Source organism: Girardinichthys multiradiatus, chromosome 13 (assembly GCF_021462225.1).
Source record: "Girardinichthys multiradiatus isolate DD_20200921_A chromosome 13, DD_fGirMul_XY1, whole genome shotgun sequence".
Taxonomy (NCBI): Eukaryota; Metazoa; Chordata; class Actinopteri; order Cyprinodontiformes; family Goodeidae; genus Girardinichthys; species Girardinichthys multiradiatus.
Genome location: NC_061806.1, coordinates 33171370 through 33197757, shown reverse-complemented (window position 1 = coordinate 33197757; position 26388 = coordinate 33171370). Strand labels below are relative to the sequence as shown.

Genomic DNA, 26388 nt, shown 5'->3' with positions numbered 1-26388 from the left:
CAAAATGCTAACTTTGGTGCCACAACATTTGACTATTTGAGTTGTTAAATTAAAATAATGAGGAACTAAAACGTCAAAAATTTAAGATGTGTCATTTTCAGTTAAACGTAAAACCAACAGACTGTTTATGATATATTAGATGACATGAAAGAAAGAACGCTTTCTCTTAATAAGCATTTTATTTGGGTAACATTTGGTCATTAAAATACAAATAAACCAGAATTTATTACTTTCAGCTGATAACATTTAGTCAGATCAGTGAAGATAATTAGGATTAGGCTTATTTTCAGTTGAATCCCATGGTGATAAGGCCAAGTTCAAACAGAGAGTCTTTTATAATAAAGAAAATGTTTAATTTCAGCTCAACATAGTTGGATAAGTTGTTATTCTTGTTCTTCTGCTCTAACACTATTTTATTTGGTCTATCTTCATATATGCCTTCCATAGTCCAGTCTGTCTTTTTTCACTTATTTGCCTCTGGTTTGTAATTTGATCATTTCCTCTCTGCAGGATCCTCCAAACTTACTAAGATTTCTTAAAAATGTAATGAGTTTGTAGGTTTTTAGTTGTGATTTTACAAGATTAAACTTAAAAGACTGGCCTACTTCAATTAGCATCCTATTTTATATTTGTAATATTTTTATTGTCAATACACATAATTTGTGGAAAAGAGGTTATTAAATACAAATAGCAACATTCAAGCTTCTGTATACAGAAGGTATTAATATACAGTCTTCTGTCTCTTAAAACTAAAACAGCTAAACTAACATCTTCCAGGATTGCTGGAGTTTCAAACACAAACAGTTTTTCTTTGCAAAGCAGCGATGAGCTGTTTTTATGTTGCTCTGCTGACCTGTGATATTTTGGTAGCTGAAATTTTGGGTTTTTCATTTATTATACAATTTTATGCAGAACTTGGTATAAACAGATCAGACCATTCTTAAACTTTTCTTAAACTTGTCAAATATTCTGATGCATATTTTATACCTTTTTTGATCAATCGAGGCATCATATTCACATCAAAAAGCATTATTATCAGATCTTATAATTATTATAATGAACTTTTTTCATTATGTCATGCAGTTTGTACAGAAAATGCATTTATAAGCTGCACCCACCAAATTAATAGCAGTTAATAAAAACCTGACTAATTAAAAGACCTCTCAGAGACAGAATGAAAGAGACAACAGAGTTACAAAGAAAAGGATGTAAATTCAAAGAAATCTTTTTATTTTGATTTAAATAAGTTACAAAACCACATATTTTTTTGCCATTCTGAAATAAAAGTGTCTATCAAATGACCAAGATCTGCTGTTATAGGCTTTAGATGAATTTTTGTATGACGACACAATCCTACTATTGAATTACATCGACTGAAATGTGGCATTTTAATGAAAATCTTTTTAAATCTCCACTTAACTAGGATTTTGTAAAAAAGCTGAATGGAAATGGAGATTCCTGGATTGGTCTTAAAGGAAAGTGGATAGAAGAGACAAGGACGTATGACTGGGGATGGGTGGATGGATCACCACTGACACAAGCGTGAGTTTAATCTAAAAAATCTACTTAAATATAATCAACTGTTAAAAGGAGGAACAATATTTGTTTGAACTGATATTTGTTGATGGCGCCACTGTGTTGTCATGGTTACCATGGCCTATTTTTAAAATGACATGTTTAAGTTTTGTTCTGCACTCCAAAATCGTATCTGTTGCATTAATTAATGATTTAAAATAAACATTAAAATCCCAACCTGTGCTGTCTATAAATGTTACAAACTGAATAATATTTTTTTTAATAAGCAGCAACTTATCTATGAAATCTGTATAATTTGTTCAATAACTATAACTAACATTAAAGAAGTCACAAGTAGAACAATGTGATTTCAGTTAGATGATATTTTCAATTTAGTCTGATTGTTCATCCGCTTTAACTATGATGTATCAGATTTAGATCTAATAATCTGAGTATGACATTTAGAGCTTTGGATAAATTCAAAGAGGAAATTTAGCACCAAACTGTCCTGCTGCTCTAAAGATGTTTTTTCATCCCCAAAGAAAACTATTTAATGCTAACAGAGGTAAACTATCTGGATTCATGATGAAGGAGGAGCATCCATATGGAGAGATGAAGTCATTAGTAAGAAGGTTGAACAAACCAGGAACATCATGGAAAAGAAACAAAAACACAAGTAGAGTCATTCAGGAAGACCAAGAGCAGACAAAACTAAACCAAACCAAATTAAAACAGAGCTAATGTGAGTGATTACTAAATTAAATTAAATAAACCAATAATCTTGCAAAAAAAAAAAACAAGAAATATATATTGTATCTTGAGCAAAGTCAAGATAATTTTAGCAACAATTACCAAATAATGTTGAAAGCGAAGGCAGCCACAGCACTTAGGTTGTAAATAGGACGATATATACAGGAAGTTACAATAGCTCAGACCATAACAAATACTGCTTTATAAGATGGTTTAAATCATTAAGGTCACTTTATTATCCTTTACTGCCAATCATAACAGCTGAAATGTTTAATATTTGAAAACATTTAAGGTTTTTCAAGTTAAAGCATTTCCAAGAAAAACAGTTAAGGACAGTCAAGTTAAAGACAGAAAAAAACAGGTACAAGTTTACAAGGATGTGCAGAAAAAGAACCTGTAGATAAAATACATCTGCTTTTCAGCCAGCCCTACCAGAACATACAAAATAATTTATCATAATTAGCCATAAAACAAGAAAATTATTCTGGAAGATGCCGATAAATCTGTCATGTTTAACAAAGTTTTATTTCTCCAACAGGTTCTGGAGAACAGGATGGCCAAAGTATAACAATGACTGGTCATATGCAACATACTGCGATGGTGAAGGGAAATGGAAAAACACATATTATTACGATTACAAGAACTGGATTTGTGAGAAATGAAGAGTCAAACCAGACCAAAAGAAACCACAGCATAGACTTACTTTTTAAAAAGTCAGAACTCATTGCTTCAGTTTCCCTCTGAGGTTTATCCAGAGGAACAATATAAGCAAACTATTGATGATACTTTGATTAAATATGTTGTGTGGAGACGTTTCAAACAGACTGTGTATTGTTCTTAGCTCTTAACAATATTTCTTTGGGGTTAAACTTATTATCAGTTTCATATCTGCTTTATCTGACTATTTTACAAGAAAAGTGATTTAACCTGATTTCATATTGACATAAATTCAGTAAACTTAATAATTAAAATAACACATTTTCAGAAATATAGTGTGACTCCTCTGGTTTTACTTCCTGTTTTACCTGTTTTAAGATGTTTAATATAATATAATATAATATAATATAATATAATATAATATAATATAATATAATATAATATAATATAATATAATATAATATAATATTGATAAAATAATCCAGAGTTAAATTTAGAGAAAGAGTCCAGAATGGAAGCTAACAGCAGTCCTGGCTGTCTGAGAGTGGTCCATAACAATGAATAGGATCACTATAGCAGCTGAATACGTTCAGTTTATGGCTGAGGGTGAAGCAATAATCACAACAACTGTCCTTAGGATCAGTAGTTTAGCCTTTATACCATTTAGTACGTCGGGCTTCTACCAACATTATACAGTACTGTGCAAAGGTTTTAGGCAGGTGTGAAAATATACTTTAAACAGAAAATTATTTTAGGAATATAAATGATGATTGTTTAGTTTTATTAATGTACAAAATGATAGATGAGTGAACCCAAACATACAGCCAAAGTCATTAAGAACTATCTTCAGCAAGACTTACTGGAAGTGATGGTTTGGCCCCCACAGAGCCCTGATCTCAACATCATGGAGTGTGTCTAGGATTACATGAAGAGACAGAAGGATGTGAGAAAACCTACATCCACAGAAGATCTGTGGTTAGTTCTCCAAGATGTTTGAAAGAACCTACCAGCCGAGTTCCTTCAAAAACTGTGTGCAAGTTGACCTAGAAGAATTGATGCTGTTTTTAAGGCAAAGGGTGGTCACACCAAATATTGATTTGATTTAGATTTATCTTTTGTTCATTGACTGCATTTTGTTGATTGATGAAAATCAATAATTAACACTTTGATTTTTGAAAGTATTCTTTGTTTACAGCATTTCTTCACACCTGCCTAAAACATTTGCACAGTACTGTAAATGGAAATGAAAGAAACTTTTTGTTTAAGTTTTCCTGTTTTTTATTCATCCGTGTTGCATAATCTGTGGATGAGGCTAACAAATAAATAAGGATGTAAATAATGACCTTCAGATTTATCAGCAACTAATTTTTAGCACATTGGGATTGGCCATTATGTTTTCATAAATCACATGGTGAGCTTCTTCTATGATTATTGATAACCTAAAAAAAAGCAATAATTAACCAAACATGTTTGATACATAAAGTAAACAAAGCCAACCGTCTTGATGAGATCTAAACATGAAAGAAATGTTACCAGTTTATTCTTACAAGTAGATTAGAGAATAATTTAGCAGCTAATGTGTAATTTCCTGTTTTAAAAACACATTTATTTATGGTTTAGTTGTTAGGGACTTGTCATAAAGGGTATACTAAGCTATCCTTCCTACAAACGCCATTGGTTAAAAGAAAAATAAAGTTCCATCACAAAGAATCTCTTATTTTTTGCAAGAAAACAATTTTATGTTAATGAGCAAATTAGTAGGTAGTTTTATAGTTTTTTATTAAAATAATATTTTACCTGATCTTGCATTGTGAATGGTTGTCTAAAGGTGTCCTGATTATTGCCTAAGTTATTTCCAAGACTAACTTAACTTCATTTAAAATCACCAATAAGTATTTTCTATTTTACTTATTTACAGTGTTCATATGCAATAAAAAAAGACTTTAGGGAGGCCTGTCTCTTTAAATGCTTCTTCTTCCTCAAAGATCTTTGCTGAAAGCAGAACGAAGGCTGGGCAGGAAAAACTGGCACTAACACCACTGCTTTATATCAAGTTTAGTCTTTCAGAGTGAAACCTGTTTACTGAGTGAAGAGAGTTAAGATGAGCGTCTCTTCAGATGTTTCATATTGCCAGGATGTCATTAGATATTAAGTCAACTACAGATTTATTCCAAAGAGTGAGACACAGCAGAGTGGGAGAAGAAGAAGGTTTATATCTACAACTACATGAATGACATGATGGATGATTCTCAGGTAGAAGGAGGTAAGTAAAGTAGATGAGATAAAGAGGACATACATGAAAGTCAATCTGCAGCCAACAAAGCGTCTGTTAGATGTGCAACATTGAGCAGAAGACTGCTGTACATACTGATATTAGCTACAATCATCAGCCTGACCATATAGTGTAAGATAAAATATAATGCCTCAGAAGTCGGATTCTTAGTCTGTTCTAATCAGGATCCAGGGAATGTATATATAAAGATGTAATAAAACAATTTTCACCAGAGAGAGCTCAGTTAAACTGACAGCTATAGATGCCTCCAGATATATTTTTACATTATAACATGTGGCGAACTTGTAATTTTGTTTGCTTTTATAGTTAATAGACCCAGAGCTGGATGTTTCATTTATTTAACACCTGCTAACATGCTCTGTGTTTTTCCATTGGACATTTCTAAATAGATTTATCACTGTTTTATTTACCGTTTTCCACCAGCAGGACACCAGTTAGCAGCAATCAGTGACTGGATTTACTGTTTGAATAAAAGCTCTGAGGTGAATTTAGCTGATTAAAGAAAAGAAATTACATACGTTTAACTAAAATTTCATGTTTGGAATCACTTTAAATGTCTTCAGACAGAAGAACGCTCACAGTATTTAATGAGCTTTAATAGTCCCAGGATCTATTCTAATGAGACTGCTACATAATCTAAGTTTACTAAGGATATCTCTGCCCCTCCTCTAAAAATGCATTTTTATACCTTGTTGAGTTTGTAGAAGGAGCACCTCTCAAATTCTTATGTCTAACTTTAAACTGTTGAACCAGCTTGTTTTCTGCCCAAACTGTCTAATAATAAACTGCTCTGTTAGCACTTGGGGACAGTGGAACGTTTCTTACATTGAATTATTATGTCAGATGAGCTCTCAAGTACTACTACTTTACATTTTTGACCATATTTTAACATTTCACACTATTAGTAAGTAAAATATTTACTTTTAACATCTTGATATATTACTTGTTAAAACACTGGAAATTCAGCTGATCACCAGTTGGGAATAAAAATTGTAATATTCATAAGGTGCTTAAATCTGTTGATTTAACATAAAGATTTTGTGCCATTAGTCCTTTAGTCACTTTGGAAATCAAGAAAGTGTACAACAGCTACAACCATCAACACATCAAACGTTTAGGTAAGACACATTTCAGGCTTAACCACCTTGCAAAACATTCAGTTGTTGAATATTTTTCCTTCTCTTACTAACCAATTGAGGGTATTTTTGATAAATGGCAGCCAAAAACAGTCAGTTAGAGGACAGCTATAACATATGCAGCAAAAATCACAGCCAGTTAACAGAGGAAGTAAACAGACTAAAAGAAAGGTTGAAGGTAAGACATAAAATATAAAACTGCGGAATTGTGGTTTGCATTTTTCACAATCAAATTTGTATTTGATTGATCAAAGACAGGATGAAAGAGACAACAGTATTGCAAAGCATGAAAATTTAAATAATTTTTTTTTTATTTTGATTGAAATAGGTTACAAATCCATAATTATTTTTTGACATTCTGAAATAAAATGTCTATCAAATGACCAAGATTTGCTGTTATAGGGTTTAGAGAAGTCTGATAGTAAGCAACAGAAACTCGAGTTCCTGTTTTCCTCCACATGGTCATTATCGGAAGAGCTTGAAAGCTGGAATTCTGTCTGATACAATAAGGTCACAAGGTCATATAATATATTTTTTATCAGACCTACCCATCCTCAACCGGTGAAGAAAAGAAATAAACGTCAAAGTAATTTTGTTCCTTTTTTTATATTTAATTGGATAGGTGTATTTAGAGATCTGGACTGGGTGGGGCATAGTTTAAGGTGATTTAGAATCATCAGTAGTTAATGCAAGGTATCAACTTGTTGCATGCAATACTGATTAAAGTGTTTTATGGTGAGTGTTTGATTTGCTGTGCAAGTGTAGCTTGATCGTGGAGCGCAGATGCGATCAGCAAGGTGATAGTGTCTTTGTCCGGCTGATCCCAAATCAGCCAGGAGTTAAAAGTTGGACTTTTAAAGTTTTTCATTCAAAGCAGCTGCGGTCTGGGCCTCATGGCCTCTCTACTCCTTGGTCCCAGTTTTATTATCGGAGTTTTTCCACTGAGTTCCCGCCTCAGAGTTTTATTACCAATAAATACATTTTCATATATGTATAAAGAGAAGCGTTTGTGTTTATTTTGTGCAAGAGTGATTTAATCAAAATAAGGTCAAAATTCCCCCTCCGATTGATGAAGCAGCTTATTAAACAGTGACATTTAGTGTCAATTAATTATCAATTATTAATGATAATTAACTAATTGTTATTATTAAGTGCTTTGAGCCCATAATCACAACACCAGAGGACATCTCTGACTTCTATTTGTAAGCAATGACTTTGGGTTAAGAAAATTATTTTTTCTAAATTATGATTTTTAATTACAATTTTTGATAAATACTCATAAATCAATAATCATAATCCCTACATTATTGGTGCTCCGTAAGACGGGCCTTAAAATGACAGACATCATTAGTGTACAAAGTAACAAAATTGTGATATCCGGAAACTTATGAACTGTTGTGACCTCACCGGTTTTGCAAAAGTGCTTGTAAGCTAGAGGATGTATCTTGACTAATACTTGCTCAGTTCTACTGCAGAGGAGTAATTATATACTCCTAATAGTAATAATAATCTTTCTAAGATGATTTTTGGGCGCAAGGTGGAACATTGGTGTAGTTTATGGTGTGAAATTCAACTACATTTTCCAGCTGGTCAAAGCAGTCCCTGCTAGCTCTAGCCCATTCAGCTTGGTATCATAGCAACCAAATTCTTGCCAGGGTAGGAGGCATCCTATCTCCCTCTGGTGTCCGTTGGTGTAACTACAGCTGTAACACTCTCCCAGTCAGGGAGGAAGCACCACCACCGTCTGGTGGTCATTGAGTGAATTGCAGCTGCAACAGGATTTTCTCGGCTGCAAACAGGCGTTCACCGCCATCTTGTGGTCACTCGTGAGAATTACAGTTGCAACCACAGAAATTAACTAATTTGATTAGTTTCCATTAACACAGACATATAATCCCATCACTGATGATCAAAGGACAAAACTTGAGCTAAAATCAAGGTATTGATCATTCATTGTCACTTCTGCTCTGAAATGTACGCATTTTTGCTGGGTTTTTCTTGTGTGTGAAGCATGTTTTGACCAGACACGTATAACTAACTTTAGTTGTCTAATTTGGTAGTTCCTGCTAGAAAGTAAATGACACCTGGTATGCATCACTAACATTCATTTGAAGCTAAGAATAGCGTTTAAATGTTTTAGTTCGCTTAGTCCCACTTTAAAATTTTTTTTTTCAAAAAATAACAATTTTTCAATTTTTTGTTTTGTTTTGTGTTGCTGTTAATTGGTTTTAGCGGTTGTTCATAGCTGAACAGTTTTGTCTGTTTGTGTTACTGCTAATTAGTTTAAGCAGTCATTCATAGCTGAACAGCTTTATTTGTTGTGTGTTGTCTAGATTTGTCATTGTGCAGTTTGGCTGATATATGGATAAAACATCCCAGGCTGCTGCTGTGTAATGGTACAATGGGCACCTGTGGTGCTTCCACCAAGGGTGAAGAGTAATGACCTGACACACCGTGGATGTAGCAGGAGTGAACCTTCAGATGGGCCACCACCAATCCCTGAGAGTGGATTGCGCACACACCAACTTGAGTCTCTTGCCCAAGACATAGAGCGTTTTGACCCTAATAATGCAGAATCAAACATTGATGATTATCTTAGGGAAGTTGAATGCTGTCTCTTAGAGCTGTACTGCCCATCAACATGGGAAAAGTTGAAGCTCATTTGGAAGATGACAACCAGAAGCGTCCATGTTTTCATGGAGAGGCTGCCCTCTAGAGTGCGAGACCGTTATTCAACCTTCTGTGAAGCTTTAAGGGAAGAATATTCTGTGTACACGGACCAGGCTTCTGCAACTCTTGGTGCTTTCGCCATCCAGCAAAGAAAAAACAAAGCACCAAGGAAATATTACTGGCGTCTGACAGCCGCTTACTTCCAAGGAGGTAACGCTCTCGGCATAGAGGAGGACCATGCTTTTAAATCATTATTCCTCCACAACCTTCATGAAAGCGTACGATACAACATAACTATGACTGTAGAACAAAAAACCTTGCCAGAGATCCAGAAGTATGCTTTGATGGCGTGGGAAACACGTGCATGCCCTACTATGGGATCAGAAGATGAGGCTAGAGTTTCACAGATGCACACAAAAGAAGACAGTCTTATACACACGACCTGTGTGTATATGGGAAACAATCAGAAACTCTTTTAAACCTTTAAGTAGGCCATGTAGTAAAACCTTATTTTAAGGAACACAAATCAACCATTACCCAGCTGGCTATTGTTATGTATATTAGTGCATATTAAGACTTTATTAGTAATTATCAAGTCCTTACCATTAATTACTTCTTGTAAATGACCCACTTCTAGAAGTAACAAGTTGCAAATGTTTGAAAACCACTCGGCTAATTATGGTCTGATGATAGCAAGAAAGAGGTTTTTGCATATTCACCTCCTTCTTAATAATCTCTGCTCAATAAGGTACCTATAAAGAAGAAATAAGAGGAGAACATTTCTGGTCAGGAGGTAACGAAACTGGCTGGCTTCTAAACTACGTGGAAGCAAATAAATGTCCAGAGAACCTGCTGTGACTAATTACTGAAATGCAGTGAAACTGGGAGAGAGCCTGAACAGAACAACAGACAGAAAATGACTAACAGACACAGAAAAAAATACCACAGATGGCTCTAATGCCCCTTTTCCATTAGTACCAACCCAGCGCTGTTCGTCTCAGGCCAGTTCTACTCTACATGGTTTGGTTTGTTTCCATGACCATTGAATACCATGTCAATGTGGGAGGGATCATCATTAGCAAGGCGGGCTCACAGTCCGAAAAAGTGATGTGCTTTACACTAACGGTCAAACGTTTTAGGACGCCTTTCTATTTTCATGATTATTTAAATTGTGGATTCTCACCACAGACAACAAACCTGTAAATGAACACACTTGGAATTATGTGATAAACAAAAAGCATAAAATAACTAAACATTTTTAGATTTTTACAAAATAGCCCCCCTTTGCTTTGATGACTGCTTTGCTCTCTTGGTATTCTTTCCAAGAGCTTCATGAGGTGGTCACCTGAAATGGTTTTCCAAAGAGTCTTGAAAGAACTTCCCAGACGTTCATTGAGAGACGACTAAAGGTGAATATTTCAGTTGTTACACCAAAGGGCGTCTACTTTAAGGAATCTGAGATATAACATATTTAAAGTTATTATACAATTGTTGGTGTGCTAAATAATTGCTGTGAGATAACCTGTCTTCACCTGATGCTCAACTTACGTGGTAAAGAAAAACCAAAGCCTCGCATGAGTACCTTTTTGACTGACCTCTGAAGTCTTTTCATGCTGTTCCTGTTTTTGAGTCTTTTCCTCTGATCTCATCCAAGCAAATACAAATGCTATACTGGGTCGGGCTTTGGTGGTGTATGAAATGTTCAAATGTTTTGTGTATCTTTGGTCACGAAATAACATTTGAACATTTTTTCCACCTGTTTTGAAAAAAGGACAGAAATATGACACATATGGAAATAGTCAATAAATCGCCTAAAGGTTGACTAGAGGAGGCAGAGTATTGAGGTGAACTCAGCCCAGAGTTCAACATGACAGTATAATGGCCTCCTGTGAAGAAAGTAAATAGTAAGGAAAATTACAGCAGCAGTAGCTCAGAATATTGTGAGAACATCTGACAAGGAGAGATGAGAAGAAAGCTAATGCTGTTGTCAGGACTTACCCAGGTGTGCAGCTGTGCATCTATGGGGTACGACACTAAAAGTATTCCCTCCTTGTTGACTAAAAAGCTGGTCAGTGCAGAGCGATTTAGACGGTATGTGGGTGAATAGTTGTAATTTTGGTTATTAAGTGAGATTTTCTGGGGGTGGTTTAATGTTTAGGGAATTTGTTATAATTTGCATTGATTAATGACCTTTCATGATGCATGTTTATGTGAACAAACAGCATGGAGTCTCCAAGAGTAGCTATTACAGTGGTGCTCCTAAAATCTGTCCTTTAAGACTACAAATCTAATAAGAATGAGCAGAGAATTATTATTGTGTCCTTAACTGTTTATCAGCTGAATAGTAACAGTAACAGTCTTGTTTTATTACATATGGAATGAATCCTAATCATGGTAATATGGGCTTATAGTTTTCATTGGTAACATAAAGTAATGAAGTAATGGATTTACAAAATATCTATTTATTTAAATAGAAAAGGAAAACAAAAACTATTAATATAAAATTTGGAGGCCCCAAAAACCTAGAGGACCCAGGACCTCCTCCTCTAAGCATTTGCTGCAGTTAGGCAAATGCTTTATTATAGTGAAAATGTTTTTAATTTGACATATTTTATGTTTAACAAGCCAAACAATTTCTGTGACTTTGTCATTTGTTTAATTTGTTTTCAGACTCATGAGATCAGTTAGCCTTTTCTAATAGGCCTGTGAATAAATAAATAAAGGTAGAACTTAGGCAGAATTAAAAAGCAAATAACAAAACTACAAAGTCTTCTAAAAAGGCTCACATACATTAAGTTAATCTGAGTTCTAAGTAAACAAGGCTATTAATAAGTCATTTATTTGGATGGTATGATAAAAATGACAAGATGGTTTATTTGTCAACGTTTTATTTTCACTGATGAGAGGTGAGAGGAAAATACCTAAACATAAAACTTGCAAAGTACCATTTCCTGTTGAAAAATGCTAATCTGTAGCACATGTGTTTGTGGTTATCTCAATCATAGATCAATACACAGAAAAGATGAAATATATATTAAAAAATCTATTTTCAAAAAAGGTCTATTAAGGTTAGGAAGTTCTGATATGTTGATATGTGCATTGTTTAAAAAACTGCTAAAGATAATCATAAATTTATGGTATGAGTTTCTCATGCAGTTAGGCTGACGGCTTAACCGTGTGTGTCGCTTTAAGGCTTGCCACTTCCCTAAATCTTTCTTCTGAAACCAGAAGGAAAGAATGGTCAAACACAACAGCAGTGAAAGCAGTTCTGAAAACCAGCTTTTGATGCTGCATGGCAAAGAAGTCTAGACTTGTACTTCACAAAATCTAGAAACAGAAAAATCAAGTCCAATATTTGGCTGTATCAGGATGTCCTCAGATATTTACTCCAAAGTAGATTCAACCCGGAAGGTGAGATATGCCAAAAAAGAGCAAGTGGACAGAACAGAATGGGAGGAGAGGGAGGTAAATATCTACGAGTCTGCTGAAAATGTTGCTGACAGCTACAAAGGTTCTCAACTACAGGAACAAGGTAAGTAAATCACAGGAGATCAACTTTTTTTCTGACTTATTTGAATGAGATCCTGAATGCTGCAGTTATCTTTAAGCACTAAAGCAGAAAACTTAGCCCACCTTCCCTGTTGTTGAACTTCCAGATTATGTGCATCAATTGCTTATTGCTTTTAGGTGTGTTGAGGTCTAGATTGATCTACAGAAGAGACAGAGCCACAGCCGTCACAGAGCTGATCAACTGCCCTTGCACAAGTTCATCACAAAAGGTTTTCAGATGATCAAAAAAGTTACTTTGTTTTGGTAATTTAACTTAAAAAGTGAAGCTGATATCAGAGCGCTGTATCCACACATGTTAATGGGGAGCTGAGAGGGATGAAAAACTGTGGTGGAAAAAGGTGCAGCAGCAACAGGGATACCTGTGTCACTGGACTGCGGCTGGACTCAATGGTTCAAGAGCCAGCAGCTACAGACATATCCAGGACATGGACTCCATCCACCATGTTCCTTGTGTTGAGCCATTCATGAAGCAGGGACAAGTTTAGAAGCATCTTACCTGGGTTAAGGAGAACAAGGACTGGACTGTTGCTGAGTGGTCCAACGTCTCTTTTCAGATGGAGGTACATTTTGCATTTAATTTGTAAAGGAATGTCTCAGAATCTGGAAGAAGAGTGGAGAGGTACAGAATCCAAGATGTTTGAGGTCCAATCTGAAGTTTGAAGAGTCGGTGATAATTTGAGGAACCATCTGCTGGTGGTAATTCACTGTACCTATTGAGTCCTAAATACGCAGGGTTGTCTATCAGGAAGTTTTCCAGCACTTCATGCTTCCATCTACTTCCACTGAAAAGCTTCACGGAGATACTGATTTTATTTTCCATCGGGACAAACTATAATTTTAAAATGAACAGAAATAAAAACTTATTTCAAGGTGTTATTTAAGCCTGATATATTAATGTGAGAACCTGATCTTTGTTTACACCGTGATCAATTTCAAGATTGTTTTTCTCTCTAATCTTTTCTTCTGCAGGCCAACAGGTGCCACCTGCAGCCAAGAAAAGTCCTGCCAGAAGTACAAAACTGTGCATAATGTTGCTGTGGATTTGGATGATAGCTACAAGCATCGCCCTGACCGTATATTGTAAGAGAAAAATGCAACACATCAATACAGAATGAATTTTGGTCAAAATATGGTCAAATGCTACTTGCTTTATAATTAATCAGTCAACATGAGACTACAGCTGTCAGCAAGGTATCTTAGGCTGAACTGAAGCTGGCTTGCAGCTAAAATTTTGCATCAACAACAAATGAACATAAAGTTATCCAGCCAGAACATACTAACATTATTCATCACACAGACTGTAAAACTAACCATTTTACATCTGTAAAACCATTAAAAAGCTTTGAGACAATTTACAGGCTTACATAAGAATTCTGAATTTCGACATTTTTTTATTCAGTTGTTTTAGATCAAATTGGTTTAAATGTTTTCAGAGATAAAAAAAACAACAAAATTTCCACAATATAAGCAATTCTAGGCCTCCTCCGCACTGGATTAAGACTGAACTATAACAACAAAAATCTGCCAGAACATCCGTGGTCTCTGCAGGGTCTTCAAGAATGCAGTAAGCATTGAACAGGCAGCACAGTAATCCCTTGTATCTGCACATGATCAGTTAGTGCTTTGGTTGTGCAAGAAGGATCCAACAAAGCTGATGAAACAATCAAACTTGTGTCATTTGCCCACTTCCACACAGACATTAGTATCCACTGTGCTTCCTGCTAAATATCACTCCTACCTATTTTCTCTTCCTCTGAAAGAGACAAGTGGATAGTGGACGTACAGAAACCAATAGAGAAATTTTGCAGATTATTTTGGAAACATATTCAGGCAGGTGTTATATCTGTGGCAATGGCATTGTGATAGAATAGCCCGAAAAGCAGAGGTTAAAAACCTTTATGGTGGGTACTAATCACAGAGTAGTGTCATGATTGTTCTCACTAAAATAAGGTTTTTTAAATTTATTGCGATACAGCCACATTTAAGTGGTAGCAGAGGCTGTGGAGACACTAGTGCAGTTTTCTGCAATCTAGTGACATCCTTCCTCTGAAAACTGAATGTTTCTGACAGTGCAACATATTCTGAGACTCACAAAAGTAATCGGACATTAACGTTAACAGCTTTTTTAAGCACACTTGTTGCATTTGCATATAAAGCCCAGCTGGTATCTCCATATATAACAACTTAAAAAAACAAGAACTAGCTCAAGCTTCATGGTTTAGATGTGAGTATATTTTATTTTTAGTCAGCTTACATTTAGATTTATTGGCTCTTGTTAAAAATTCTGCTAATGAAAAGGTTATACTTCTTTTTTTAGAAGCTAAAAATAATAAGAAGTGTTAAAAGCTAAATTAAATATTACATTTGCAATACTCACAGAGAAGCAGTATAAATAAACCAATATATGAAAATTGAACAACACTTATAACGTTAAGTCAATTTATCTCCACATCTGGAATGTACACATGTAAAGATAATGTTAAACAAAGTGTTTGAAATTACATTGGGGTAGAAAGACTTTTGTTTTTACACTATTAGTGTGTGTCTTTAATATATGCTGTTTTCTGCAGTACTTTTCATCAGCTTTAGTGAAAGAGAAGAATATGTCCACAAATAGAAACAGAAAGAACACTGTAGTAAAAATAGAGCGACTGTGTTGTGGTTTGGGGTTGTATGAGACCAAAGCTCAGACAAACACTGGGCAGCAGCATGATGAGAAAAGGTTCTTCTTTTAATGAAAAAAAGTTTCCAAAAACATACACGAGTTGACAATAAGCAAATGCAGAAGCTCAGCGGGGTAGTTCAATGGAGAAACCAACAAATGACAATGAGAATCAGTGAGCTTTTAAACAGAGGGAAGTGCAATGTGGAACCAATGGGAAAGGGAGGCAAGTAATCAGATAAATGCTGAGCAGGTGTGAGGACAAGCTGCAGGGAAGTGAGGGGGAATAAATCTGAGAAGATTAATTAACAAGGAAACCAAAACTGGATAAAAAAAACTCAGGAAAAAGATCTGAAGAAACTATAACAACATAAGATATAGGAATCTGGAAAGTAAGAACTAACGAAAGTAACCTGAGGACATGAAGGAAACACTAACTGAAAATGTAAAACAAACACCAAAACTAAGGGAGAGACTGCAACTGATAACCTGACAGAAAGGAGATAAACATAAACAAACAAACAAAACAAAACATAAAACAAATACAAAGGCAGAGCTTAATTCATTTAATTCACCTCAGTCTCACAACCAAAGATGTCTCAAAGTACTTTACTGCCAAGCAGATCAAATTTATATGCAGAAATATATATTCAAAGTGTATTACATACATTCTAATTCAATTCTAGTAATAAAGCAATGTAGTGAATTTCAGTCTAATATTCTAATTATTAAAAAAGTTTCTTTAGTTTACAGCATTTTTCATAACTGCCTAAAACTTTTGCACAGTACTGTAAATGGAAATGAAAGAAACTTTTTGTTTAAGTTTTCCTGTTTTTTATTCATCCGTGTTGCATAATCTGTAGGTGAGGCTAACAAATAAATAAGGATGTAAATAATGACCTTCAGATTTATCAGCAACTAATTGTTATTACATTGGGATTGGCCATTTGTTTATTTTATGAAAATAGTGTTTGGATTTTCCTGTTTCTCTTGAAATCAGCTATCATCTCCTTTGTTTTATTCTTGTTAAAGATGAGATGATTGTTTCCACACCATGTCACTAAGCGTTCCACCAGCTCTCTTTACTAAGCTTCTTGTCCATCTCTGATCCACCCCACGACTGCAGAATCATCCGAGTATTTCTGCAGATGACAGGAGTCTGTTTTGTACTGGAAGTCTGAGGTGTACAGAGTGAAAACGAATGGTGAGAGTACAGTTCTCTGCTGACTACCTGGTTAGACACACGACCCTTCAGTCTCACAGGCTGTGGTCTGTTGGTCAGGTAGTCTTTGATCCAAGAGATCAGGCCTCCACCTGAGTGTTCTGGAGTATCTGACAAACCACATCAGGTTAAATTGTGTTAAATGCACTGAAGAAATCAAAGAACATGATCTTCACTGTGCTGCTGGCTTTGTCCAGATGACAGCGGGTTTGTTGAAGAAAGGTGTATGACTGTATCTTCAAGTCATACTCCATGGTGATGAGCAAACTGAAGGAGGTCCTTATAGTTGCTTGTTTACTCACTCAGGAGAGCTAACAAGAGTCTCTCTAGGACCTTCATGATGTGGGATGTCAGGGCAACAAGTCTATAGTCACTGAGGACTGATGAGTGAGTTTTCTTTGGTACCGGTACAAGACAGGAGGTCTTCCAAAACACTGGAACCTTCTTCTGAGGCCAGGCTAAGGTTGAAGAGGTGCTGCTGAAACCCACTGAGCTTCTCTGCACAGGCCTTCAGGTCTCTGGAGCTTATACCATCTGGACCTGCTACCTTGTTCTGGTTCAGTCTCTCCAGCTGTTTGTTCACCTGACTTCTAGAGACAGACAGGCATGAGGGGGAGGCAAAGAACACCAGCATCTCCTGATTTGGTTGAAGACAAACATGTAGAAGCAGAAGGGACCAGGGCTGAGGTGGAAGGTGACTGGAAAGCTGTGGGTGCAAACGGGGGTGGGAGGTCTGTTTGGCTGTAGGCAGGAGGAGGAGGATGCTGAGATTGTTCCTGAACTTTTTCCTTCTCATATATAAAGCCCTTAATAATGAAACTCCATCATACACAAGAGATATGATTGTTCCATATGTTCCTAACTGAGCACTTTGTTCTCAGACTGCAGGTTTACTGGTGGTTCCTAGTTTCTAACAGTAGAATAGGAGGCAGATCTTCTAGTTATAAGGCTCAGGTTTAGGTGAGAGTATATTTAATTTTCAGTCAGCTTACATTAATATTTATTGGCTCTTGTTAAAAATTCTGCTAATGAAGAAGTTTTTCTTCTTTTGTCTAAGTCTGTACTGCACAAATGTAAAGATAATGTTAAACAAACTGTTTGAAATCACATTGGGGCAGAAAGTCATTTGTATTTAAACTACTAGAGTGTGAATCTTTAATATATGCTGTTGTCTGCGGTGCATTTTATCAGCTTTAGTGGAGAATGCAGAAATATACATTCACAGTGTTTTACATACATTCTAATTTAATTCTAGTAATAAATCCATGTAGTGAATTTCAGTCTAATATTCTAATTATTAAAAATGTTTCTATCTATGGAAACTCAGCTGATTGCATCGAGTCACCGACTTGCAGCAATCCTTCTTCCTGAATAAAAACTTAGTGACAGTGAAAAGTTTATTTCAATGAATTGTTATAACAGACACTCCCTGATTTTACTAAAGTTAAACTGCTTTACATTTTTATATCTCCCTTTGACCATATTTTAACATTTGACACTATTAGTTAGTAAGATATTTACTTTTACTTGTTACTTTTTTTTCTTGATCAATGACTTATTAAAACACTAGAAATTCACCTTAATCATCAGCTGGGAACAAGATTGGTAATATTCATGGTAATATTCATAATTTATTTCTGTTGATTTAACATAAGGATTCTGTGCCATTGATCCAATAGTCACTTTGGAAATACAGAAAGTGAGCAACAGCTACGACCATCAACACCAGAAACTTTCAGGTAAGACTCATTTCATACATAACCACATAATAAAACTTTCAGTGATTTTAATATTTTTCCTTCCCTTACACCAACTGATGGCATTTATCATAAATGGCAGACAACAACAATCAGCTACAGGACAGCTATAACATACTCAGCAAAAATCACAGCCAGTTAACAGAGGAAGTAAACAGACTAAAAGAAAAGGTTGAAGGTAAGACATAAAAATAAAACTACAAATTAAAATCACCCAGAATTGTGGTTTACATTTTTAACAATCAAATTTGTCTTGTTCTTAGGAATATAAAACACTACAAAAAAGACAGGATTAGTTGGGAATTATCTAAAGAACGAAACGTCTATGTTGTTGAAATATTTTTTAACGAATGTAAACTAATGCAAAACAACATTACATGTTTTCTAAAGGTCTGATCTTCTATAAAGGAAAGTGGTGTCCTGATAAATGGACGAGATTTGGAAGCAGCTGTTACTTTAAATACAAGGAGACCAAAAGTTGGTCTGAAAGCAGGAAACACTGTCAGAAACAAGAAGCTGATCTGGTGATCATAAACAGTCAAGCTGAACAGGTGGGTCTGTTTGTTAATATCTTTGTGATCTTTGATATAAATTTAACATGTTTGGGTCTGACCTGCTGATATTCTGTGAGCTGTTTTTCTGAATGGGTCGTTTGAACAACTACATTAAAATTCCTAATAAAACATTATCAATATTTATGGATGAATAACATTAATAAGGCACAAAGAAAGGAGGCCACATAAAATCATATATATTAAAATGCGTTTTAACACTGCAGCCACATAAAGCATGAACAAAACATTTTATCTTTTCAATGGTATTGTAAAAAGGTTAATATTATTCAGTTATTGTATTATTAACCTTTTGGACATCAGAGTGAGTTTTAGTCTTCATCTCTGTGTAAAAATCTAACTTTTAAAAATTGTCTATTTTCTAAATATTCTATTAAAAATGGTTTTATTCCAGAAGGCAGAGATCCAGACTATAGAAACTTACAGAAAACATGCTCTAGATGGTTTGTGATTTTAAACATGCAGACAATATGTAGCAGTCTGGACTATCTGCTGCGCTCTGCACTTATACACTCTTGATATCTGACAAGGAGATCTGTTCTACATAAAAAGCTTTATACACATAAACCCCATTAACTCAAATTATGTTCATGATGATATCATAATAAACAGTCCAAGTTTTTTCCCAATTGTATCCAAAATGCTAACTTTGGTGCCACAACATTTGACTATTTGAGTTGTTAAATTAAAATAATGAGGAACTAAAACGTCAAAAATTTAAGATGTGTCATTTTCAGTTAAACGTAAAACCAACAGACTGTTTATGATATATTAGATGTCATGAAAGAAAGAACGCTTTCTCTTAATAAGCATTTTATTTGGGTAACATTTGGTCATTAAAATACAAATAAACCAGAATTTATTACTTTCAGCTGATAACATTTAGTCAGATCAGTGAAGATAATTAGGATCAGGCTTATTTTCAGTTTAATCCCATGGTGATAAGGCCAAGTTCAAACAGAGAGTCTTTTATAATAAAGAAAATGTTTAATTTCAGCTCAACATAGTTGGATAAGTTGTTATTCTTGTTCTTCTGCTCTAACACTATTTTATTTGGTCTATCTCCATATATGCCTTCCATAGTCCAGTCTGTCTTTTTTCACTTATTTGCCTCTGGTTTGTAATTTGATCATTTCCTCTCTGCAGGATCCTCCAAACTTACTAAGATTTCTTAAAAATGTAATGAGTTTGTAGGTTTTTAGTTGTGATTTTACAAGATTAAACTTAAAAGACTGGCCTACTTCAATTAGCATCCTATTTTATATTTGTAATATTTTTATTGTCAAAACACATAATTTGTGGAAAAGAGGTTATTAAATACAAATAGCAACATTCAAGGTTCTGTATACAGAAGGTATTAATATACAGTCTTCTGTCTCTTAAAACTAAAACAGCTAAACTAACATCTTCCAGGATTGCTGAAGTTTCAAACACAAACAGTTTTTCTTTGCAAAGCAGCGATGAGCTGTTTTTATGTTGCTCTGCTGACCTGTGATATTTTGGTAGCTGAAATTTTGGGTTTTTCATTTATTATACAATTTTTTGCAGAACTTGGTATAAACAGATCAGACCATTCTTAAACTTTTCTTAAACTTGTCAAATATTCTGATGCATATTTTATACCTTTTTTGATCAATCGAGGCATCATATTCACATCAAAAAGCATTATATTATCAGATCTTATAATGATTATAATTAACTTTTTTCATTATGTCATGCAGTTTGTACAGAAAATGCATTTATAAGCTGCACCCACCAAATTAATAGCAGTTAATAAAAACCTGACTAATTAAAAGACCTCTCAGAGACAGAATAAAAGAGACAACAGAGTTACAAAGAAAAGGATGTAAATTCAAAGAAATCTTTTTATTTTGATTGAAATAAGTTACAAAACCACATATTCTTTTGCCATTCTGAAATAAAAGTGTCTATCAAATGACCAAGATCTGCTTTTATAGGCTTTAGATTAATTTTTGTATAACGACACAATCCTACTATTGAATTACATCGACTGAAATGTGGCATTTTAATGAAAATCTTTTTAAATCTCCACTTAACTAGGATTTTGTAAAAAAGCTGAATGGAAATGGAGATTCCTGGATTGGTCTTGAATACAAGTGGATAGAAGAGACAAGGACGTATGACTGGAGATGGGTGGATGGATCACCACTGACACAAGCGTGAGTTTAATCTAAAAAATCTACTTAAATATAATCAACTGTTAATAGGAGGAACAATATTTGTTTGAACTGATATTTGTTGATGGCACCACCATGTTGTCATGGTTACCATGGTCTATTTTTAAAATGAGATGTTTAAGTTTTGTTCTGCACTCCAAAATCGTATCTGTTGCATTAATTAATGATTTAAAATAAACATTAAAATCCCAACCTGTGCTGTCTATAAATGTTACAAACTGAATAATATTTTTTTTAATAAGCAGCAACTTATCTATGAAATCTGTATAATTTGTTCAATAACTATAACTAACATTCAAGAAGTCACAAGTAGAACAATGTGATTTCAGTTAGATGATATTTTCAATTTAGTCTGATTGTTCATCTGCTTTAACTATGATGTATCAGATTTAGATCTAATAATCTGAGTATGACATTTAGAGCTTTGGATAAATTCAAAGAGGAAATTTAGCACCAAACTGTCCTGCTGCTCTAAAGATGTTTTTTCATCCCCAAAGAAAACTATTTAATGCTAACAGAGGTAAACTATCTGGATTCATGATGAAGGAGGAGCATCCATATGGAGAGATGAAGTCATTGGTAAGAAGGTTGAACAAACCAGGAACATCATGGAAAAGAAACAAAAACACAAGTAGAGTCATTCAGGAAGACCAAGAGCAGACAAAACTAAACCAAACCAAATTAAAACAGAGCTAATGTGAGTGATTACTAAATAAAATAAAATAAACCAATAATCTTGCAAAAAAAAAACAAGAAATATATATTGTATACTGAGCAAAGTCAAGATAATTTTAGCAACAATTACCAAATAATGTTGAAAGCGAAGGCAGCCACAGCACTTAGGTTGTAAATAGGACGATATATACAGGAAGTTACAATAGCTCAGACCATAACAAATACTGCTTTATAAGATGGTTTAAATCATTAAGGTCACTTTATTATCCTTTACTGCCAATCATAACAGCTGAAATGTTTAATATTTGAAAACATTTAAGATTTTTCAAGTTAAAGCATTTCCAAGAAAAACAGTTAAGAACAGTCAATTATGATAAAATAATTTATAATAATTAGCCATAAAAAAGGAAAATTATTCTGGAAGATGCCGATAAATCTGTCATGTTTAACAAAGTTTTATTTCTCCAACAGGTTCTGGGGAACAGGATGGCCAAAGTCTGACATTTACTGGCCATATGCAACATACTGCGATGGTGAAGGGAAATGGAAAAACACATATTATTACGATTACAATTACAAGACTTACGATTACAAGAACTGGATTTGTGAGAAATGAAGAGTCAAACCAGACCAAAAGAAACCACAGCATAGACTTACTTTTTTAAAAGTCAGAACTCATTGCTTCAGTTTCCCTCTGAGGTTTATCCAGAGGAACAATATAAGCAAACTATTGATGATACTTTGATTAAATATGTTGTGTGGAGACGTTTCAAACAGACTGTGTATAGTTCTTAGCTCTTAACAATATTTCTTTAGGGTTAAACTTATTATCAGTTTCAGATTATATATCTGCTTTATCTGACTGTTTTACAAGAAAAGTGGTTTAACCCAATTATATATCGATATAAAATCAGTCAAATGAATAATTAAAATAACACATTTTCAGAAATATAGTGTGACTCCTCTGGCTTTACTTCCTGTTTTACCTGTTTAAAGGTGTTTAATATAATATAATATAATATAATATAATATAATATAATATAATATAATATAATATAATATAATATTGATAAATAATCTAGAGTTAAATTTAGAGAAAGAGTCCAGAATGGAAGCTAACAGCAGTCCTGGCTGTCTGAGAGTGGTCCATAACAATGAATAGGATCACTATAGCAGCTGAATACGTTCAGTTTATGGCTGAGGGTGAAGCAATAATCACAACAACTGCCCTTAGGATCAGTAGTTTAGCCTTTATACCATTTAGTACGTCGGGCTTCTACCAACATTATACAGTACTGTGCAAAGGTTTTAGGCAGGTGTGAAAATATACTTTAAACAGAGAATTCTTTTAGAAATATAAATGATGATTGTTTGTTTTTATCAATGTACAAAATGATAGATGAGTGAACCCAAACATACAGCCAAAGTCATTAAGAACTATTTTCAGCAAGACTTACTGGAAGTGATGGTTTGGCCCCCACAGAGCCCTGATCTCAACATCATGGAGTGTGTCTAGGATTACATGAAGAGACAGAAGGATGTGAGAAAACCTACATCCACAGAAGATCTGTGGTTAGTTCTCCAAGATGTTTGAAAGAACCTACCAGCCGAGTTCCTTCAAAAACTGTGTGCAAGTTTACCTAGAAGAATTGATGCTGTTTTGAAGGCAAAGGGTGGTCACACCAAATATTGATTTGATTTAGATTTCTCTTTTGTTCATTCACTGCATTTTGTTGATTGATGAAAATCAATAATTAACACTTTGATTTTTGAAAGTATTCTTGTTCACAGCATTTTTTCCACACCTGCCTAAAACGTTTGCACAGTACTGTAAATGGAAATGAAAGAAACTTTTTGTTTAAGCTTTCCTGTTTTTTATTCATCCGTGTTGCATAATCTGTGGGTGAGGCTAACAAATAAATAAGGATGTAAATATTGACCTTCAGATTTATCAGCAACTAATTTTTAGCACATTGGGATTGGCCATTATGTTTTCATAAATCACATGGTGAGCTTCTTCTATGATTATTGATAACCTAAAAAAAGCATTAATTAACCAAACATGTTTGATACATAAAGTAAACAAAGCCAACCATCTTGATGAGATCTAAACATGAAATAGATGTTACCAGTTTATTCTTACAAGTAGATTAGAGAAATGTTTAGCAGCTAATGTTTGAAGTCTTTTTTCACAAGTAGGTACTTTTGTTATGTCGAATTAGTATTTACAATAACAAATAAGTGTTTGCTATTTTACTTATTTACAGTGTTTATATGCAATAAAAAAGACTTTAGGAATGTCTCTTTTATGACCTGCGGGAGTGACGTCGCTTACATTTGCATATCTATCTATTTTTAAACGCCTGTAGAATTGCGACCAAAAAATACTTTTTTTTTTTTGCAAATGAAACCGGAAAGTTCAACTTAAATATTATACTCAACACGTGTCCCAGAGCACGGTTTTTATTTTCCAGAAACTGTTGCAGAAATCCAGTAAAAAACAAACATTAAGTGTACTTCCTACATCGGAATATGAGTGATGACATTGGTGGATGAACCATCACCTGGTTTTCTTTCACAACAACGCTGGAACAACCGGAAGTGATGTCATTTGCTGGGTGTGTTTTTTTTTTTCCTGGGAGTGGTCTTTTTTATTCCAGAAGTTGTATTTTTCGGCTGTAAACTTTGCTCACACTTTTGTTTTCATTTTCGTATCAGGATGTCCTCAGATATTTACTCCAAAGTAGATTCAACCCAGAAGGTGAGATATGCCAAAGAAGAGCAAGTGGACAGAACAGAATGGGAGGAGAGGGAGGTAAATATCTACGAGTCTGCTGAAAATGTTGCTGACAGCTACAAAGGTTCTCAACTACAGGAACAAGGTAAGTAAATCACAGGAGATCAACTTTTTTTCTGACTTATTTGAATGAGATCCTGAATGCTGCAGTTATCTTTAAGCACTAAAGCAGAAAACTTAGCCCACCTTCCCTGTTGTTGAACTTCCAGATTATGTGCATCAATTGCTTATTGCTTTTAGGTGTGTTGAGGTCTAGATTGATCTACAGAAGAGACAGAGCCACAGCCGTCACAGAGCTGATCAACTGCCCTTGCACAAATTCATCACAAAAGGTTTTCAGATGATCAAAAAAGTTACTTTGTTTCAGTAATTTAACTTAAAAAGTGAAGCTGATATCAGAGCGCTTTATCCACACATGTTAATGGGGAGCTGAGAGGGATGAAAAACTGTGGTGGAAAAAGGTGCAGCAGCAACAGGGATACCTGTGTCACTGGACTGCGGCTGGACTCAATGGTTCAAGAGCCAGCACCTACAGACATATCCAGGACATGGACTCCATCCACCATGTTCCTTGTGTTGAGCCATTCATGAAGCAGGGACAAGTTTAGAAGCATCTTACCTGGGTTAAGGAGAACAAGGACTGGACTGTTGCTGAGTGGTCCAAAGTCTCTTTTCAGATGGAGATACATTTTGTATTTAATTTGTAAAGGAATGTCTCAGAATCTGGAAGAAGAGTGGAGAGGTACAGAATCCAAGATGTTTGAGGTCCAATCTGAAGTTTGAAGAGTCGGTGATAATTTGAGGAACCATCTGCTGGTGGTAATTCACTGTACCTATTGAGTCCTAAATACGCAGGGTTGTCTATCAGGAAGTTTTCCAGCACTTCATGCTTCCATCTACTTCCACTGAAAAGCTTCACGGAGATACTGATTTTATTTTCCATCTGGACAAACTATAATTTTAAATGAACAGAAATAAAAACTTATTTCAAGGTGTTATTTAAGCCTGATATATTAATGTGAGAACCTGATCTTTGTTTACACCGTGATCAATTTCAAGATTGTTTTTCTCCCTAATCTTTTCCTGCCATTTTGAATATATATACAGGTCCTTCTCAAAATATTAGCATATTGTGATAAAGTTCATTATTTTCCATAATGTCGTGATGAAAATTTAACATTCATATATTTTAGATTCATTGCACACTAACTGAAATATTTCAGGTCTTTTTTGTCTTAATACGGATGATTTTGGCATACAGCTCATGAAAACCCAAAATTCCTATCTCACAAAATTAGCATATCATTAAAAGGGTCTCTAAACGAGCTATGAACCTAATCATCTGAATCAACGAGTTAACTCTAAACACCTGCAAAAGATTCCTGAGGCCTTTAAAACTCCCAGCCTGGTTCATCACTCAAAACCCCAATCATGGGTAAGACTGCCGACCTGACTGCTGTCCAGAAGGCCACTATTGACACCCTCAAGCAAGAGGGTAAGACACAGAAAGACATTTCTGAACGAATAGGCTGTTCCCAGAGTGCTGTATCAAGGCACCTCAGTGGGAAGTCTGTGGGAAGGAAAAAGTGTGGCAGAAAACGCTGCACAACGAGAAGAGGTGACCGGACCCTGAGGAAGATTGTGGAGAAGGGCCGAATCCAGACCTTGGGGGACCTGCGGAAGCAGTGGACTGAGTCTGGAGTAGAAACATCCAGAGCCACCGTGCACAGGCGTGTGCAGGAAATGGGCTACAGGTGCCGCATTCCCCAGGTCAAGCCACTTTTGAACCAGAAACAGCGGCAGAAGCGCCTGACCTGGGCTACAGAGAAGCAGCACTGGACTGTTGCTCAGTGGTCCAAAGTACTTTTTTCGGATGAAAGCAAATTCTGCATGTCATTCGTAAATCAAGGTGCC

At 35.0% G+C, this 26388-nt stretch overlaps 2 protein-coding genes across 20 annotated transcripts in view; one reads left to right on the top strand and one right to left on the bottom strand.

Moving 5' to 3' along the window:
- Positions 1–26388, bottom strand: part of LOC124879176 (collagen alpha-1(XIV) chain-like) — a 262372-nt gene that overhangs the window by 59541 nt on the left and 176443 nt on the right. The window lies entirely within an intron of this gene.
- Positions 1–26388, top strand: part of LOC124879177 (CD209 antigen-like protein E) — a 69964-nt gene that overhangs the window by 24917 nt on the left and 18659 nt on the right. For 7 of the 14 annotated variants that reach the window (XM_047383597.1, XM_047383604.1, XM_047383598.1 and 4 more), the window contains 2 exons: positions 1424–1542; positions 22149–22630. In XM_047383597.1, the coding sequence (XP_047239553.1) occupies positions 1424–1542; positions 22149–22293 (264 nt within the window). In that variant the 3' untranslated portion in view covers positions 22294–22630. Of the gene's footprint in view, positions 1–1423; positions 1543–12235; positions 12554–13560; positions 13672–18154; positions 18215–18311; positions 18411–18622; positions 18784–20865; positions 20985–22148; positions 22631–26388 lie in introns of those variants that run through there. The other 7 variants (XM_047383594.1, XM_047383596.1, XM_047383591.1 and 4 more) reach the window with 7 other exon arrangements.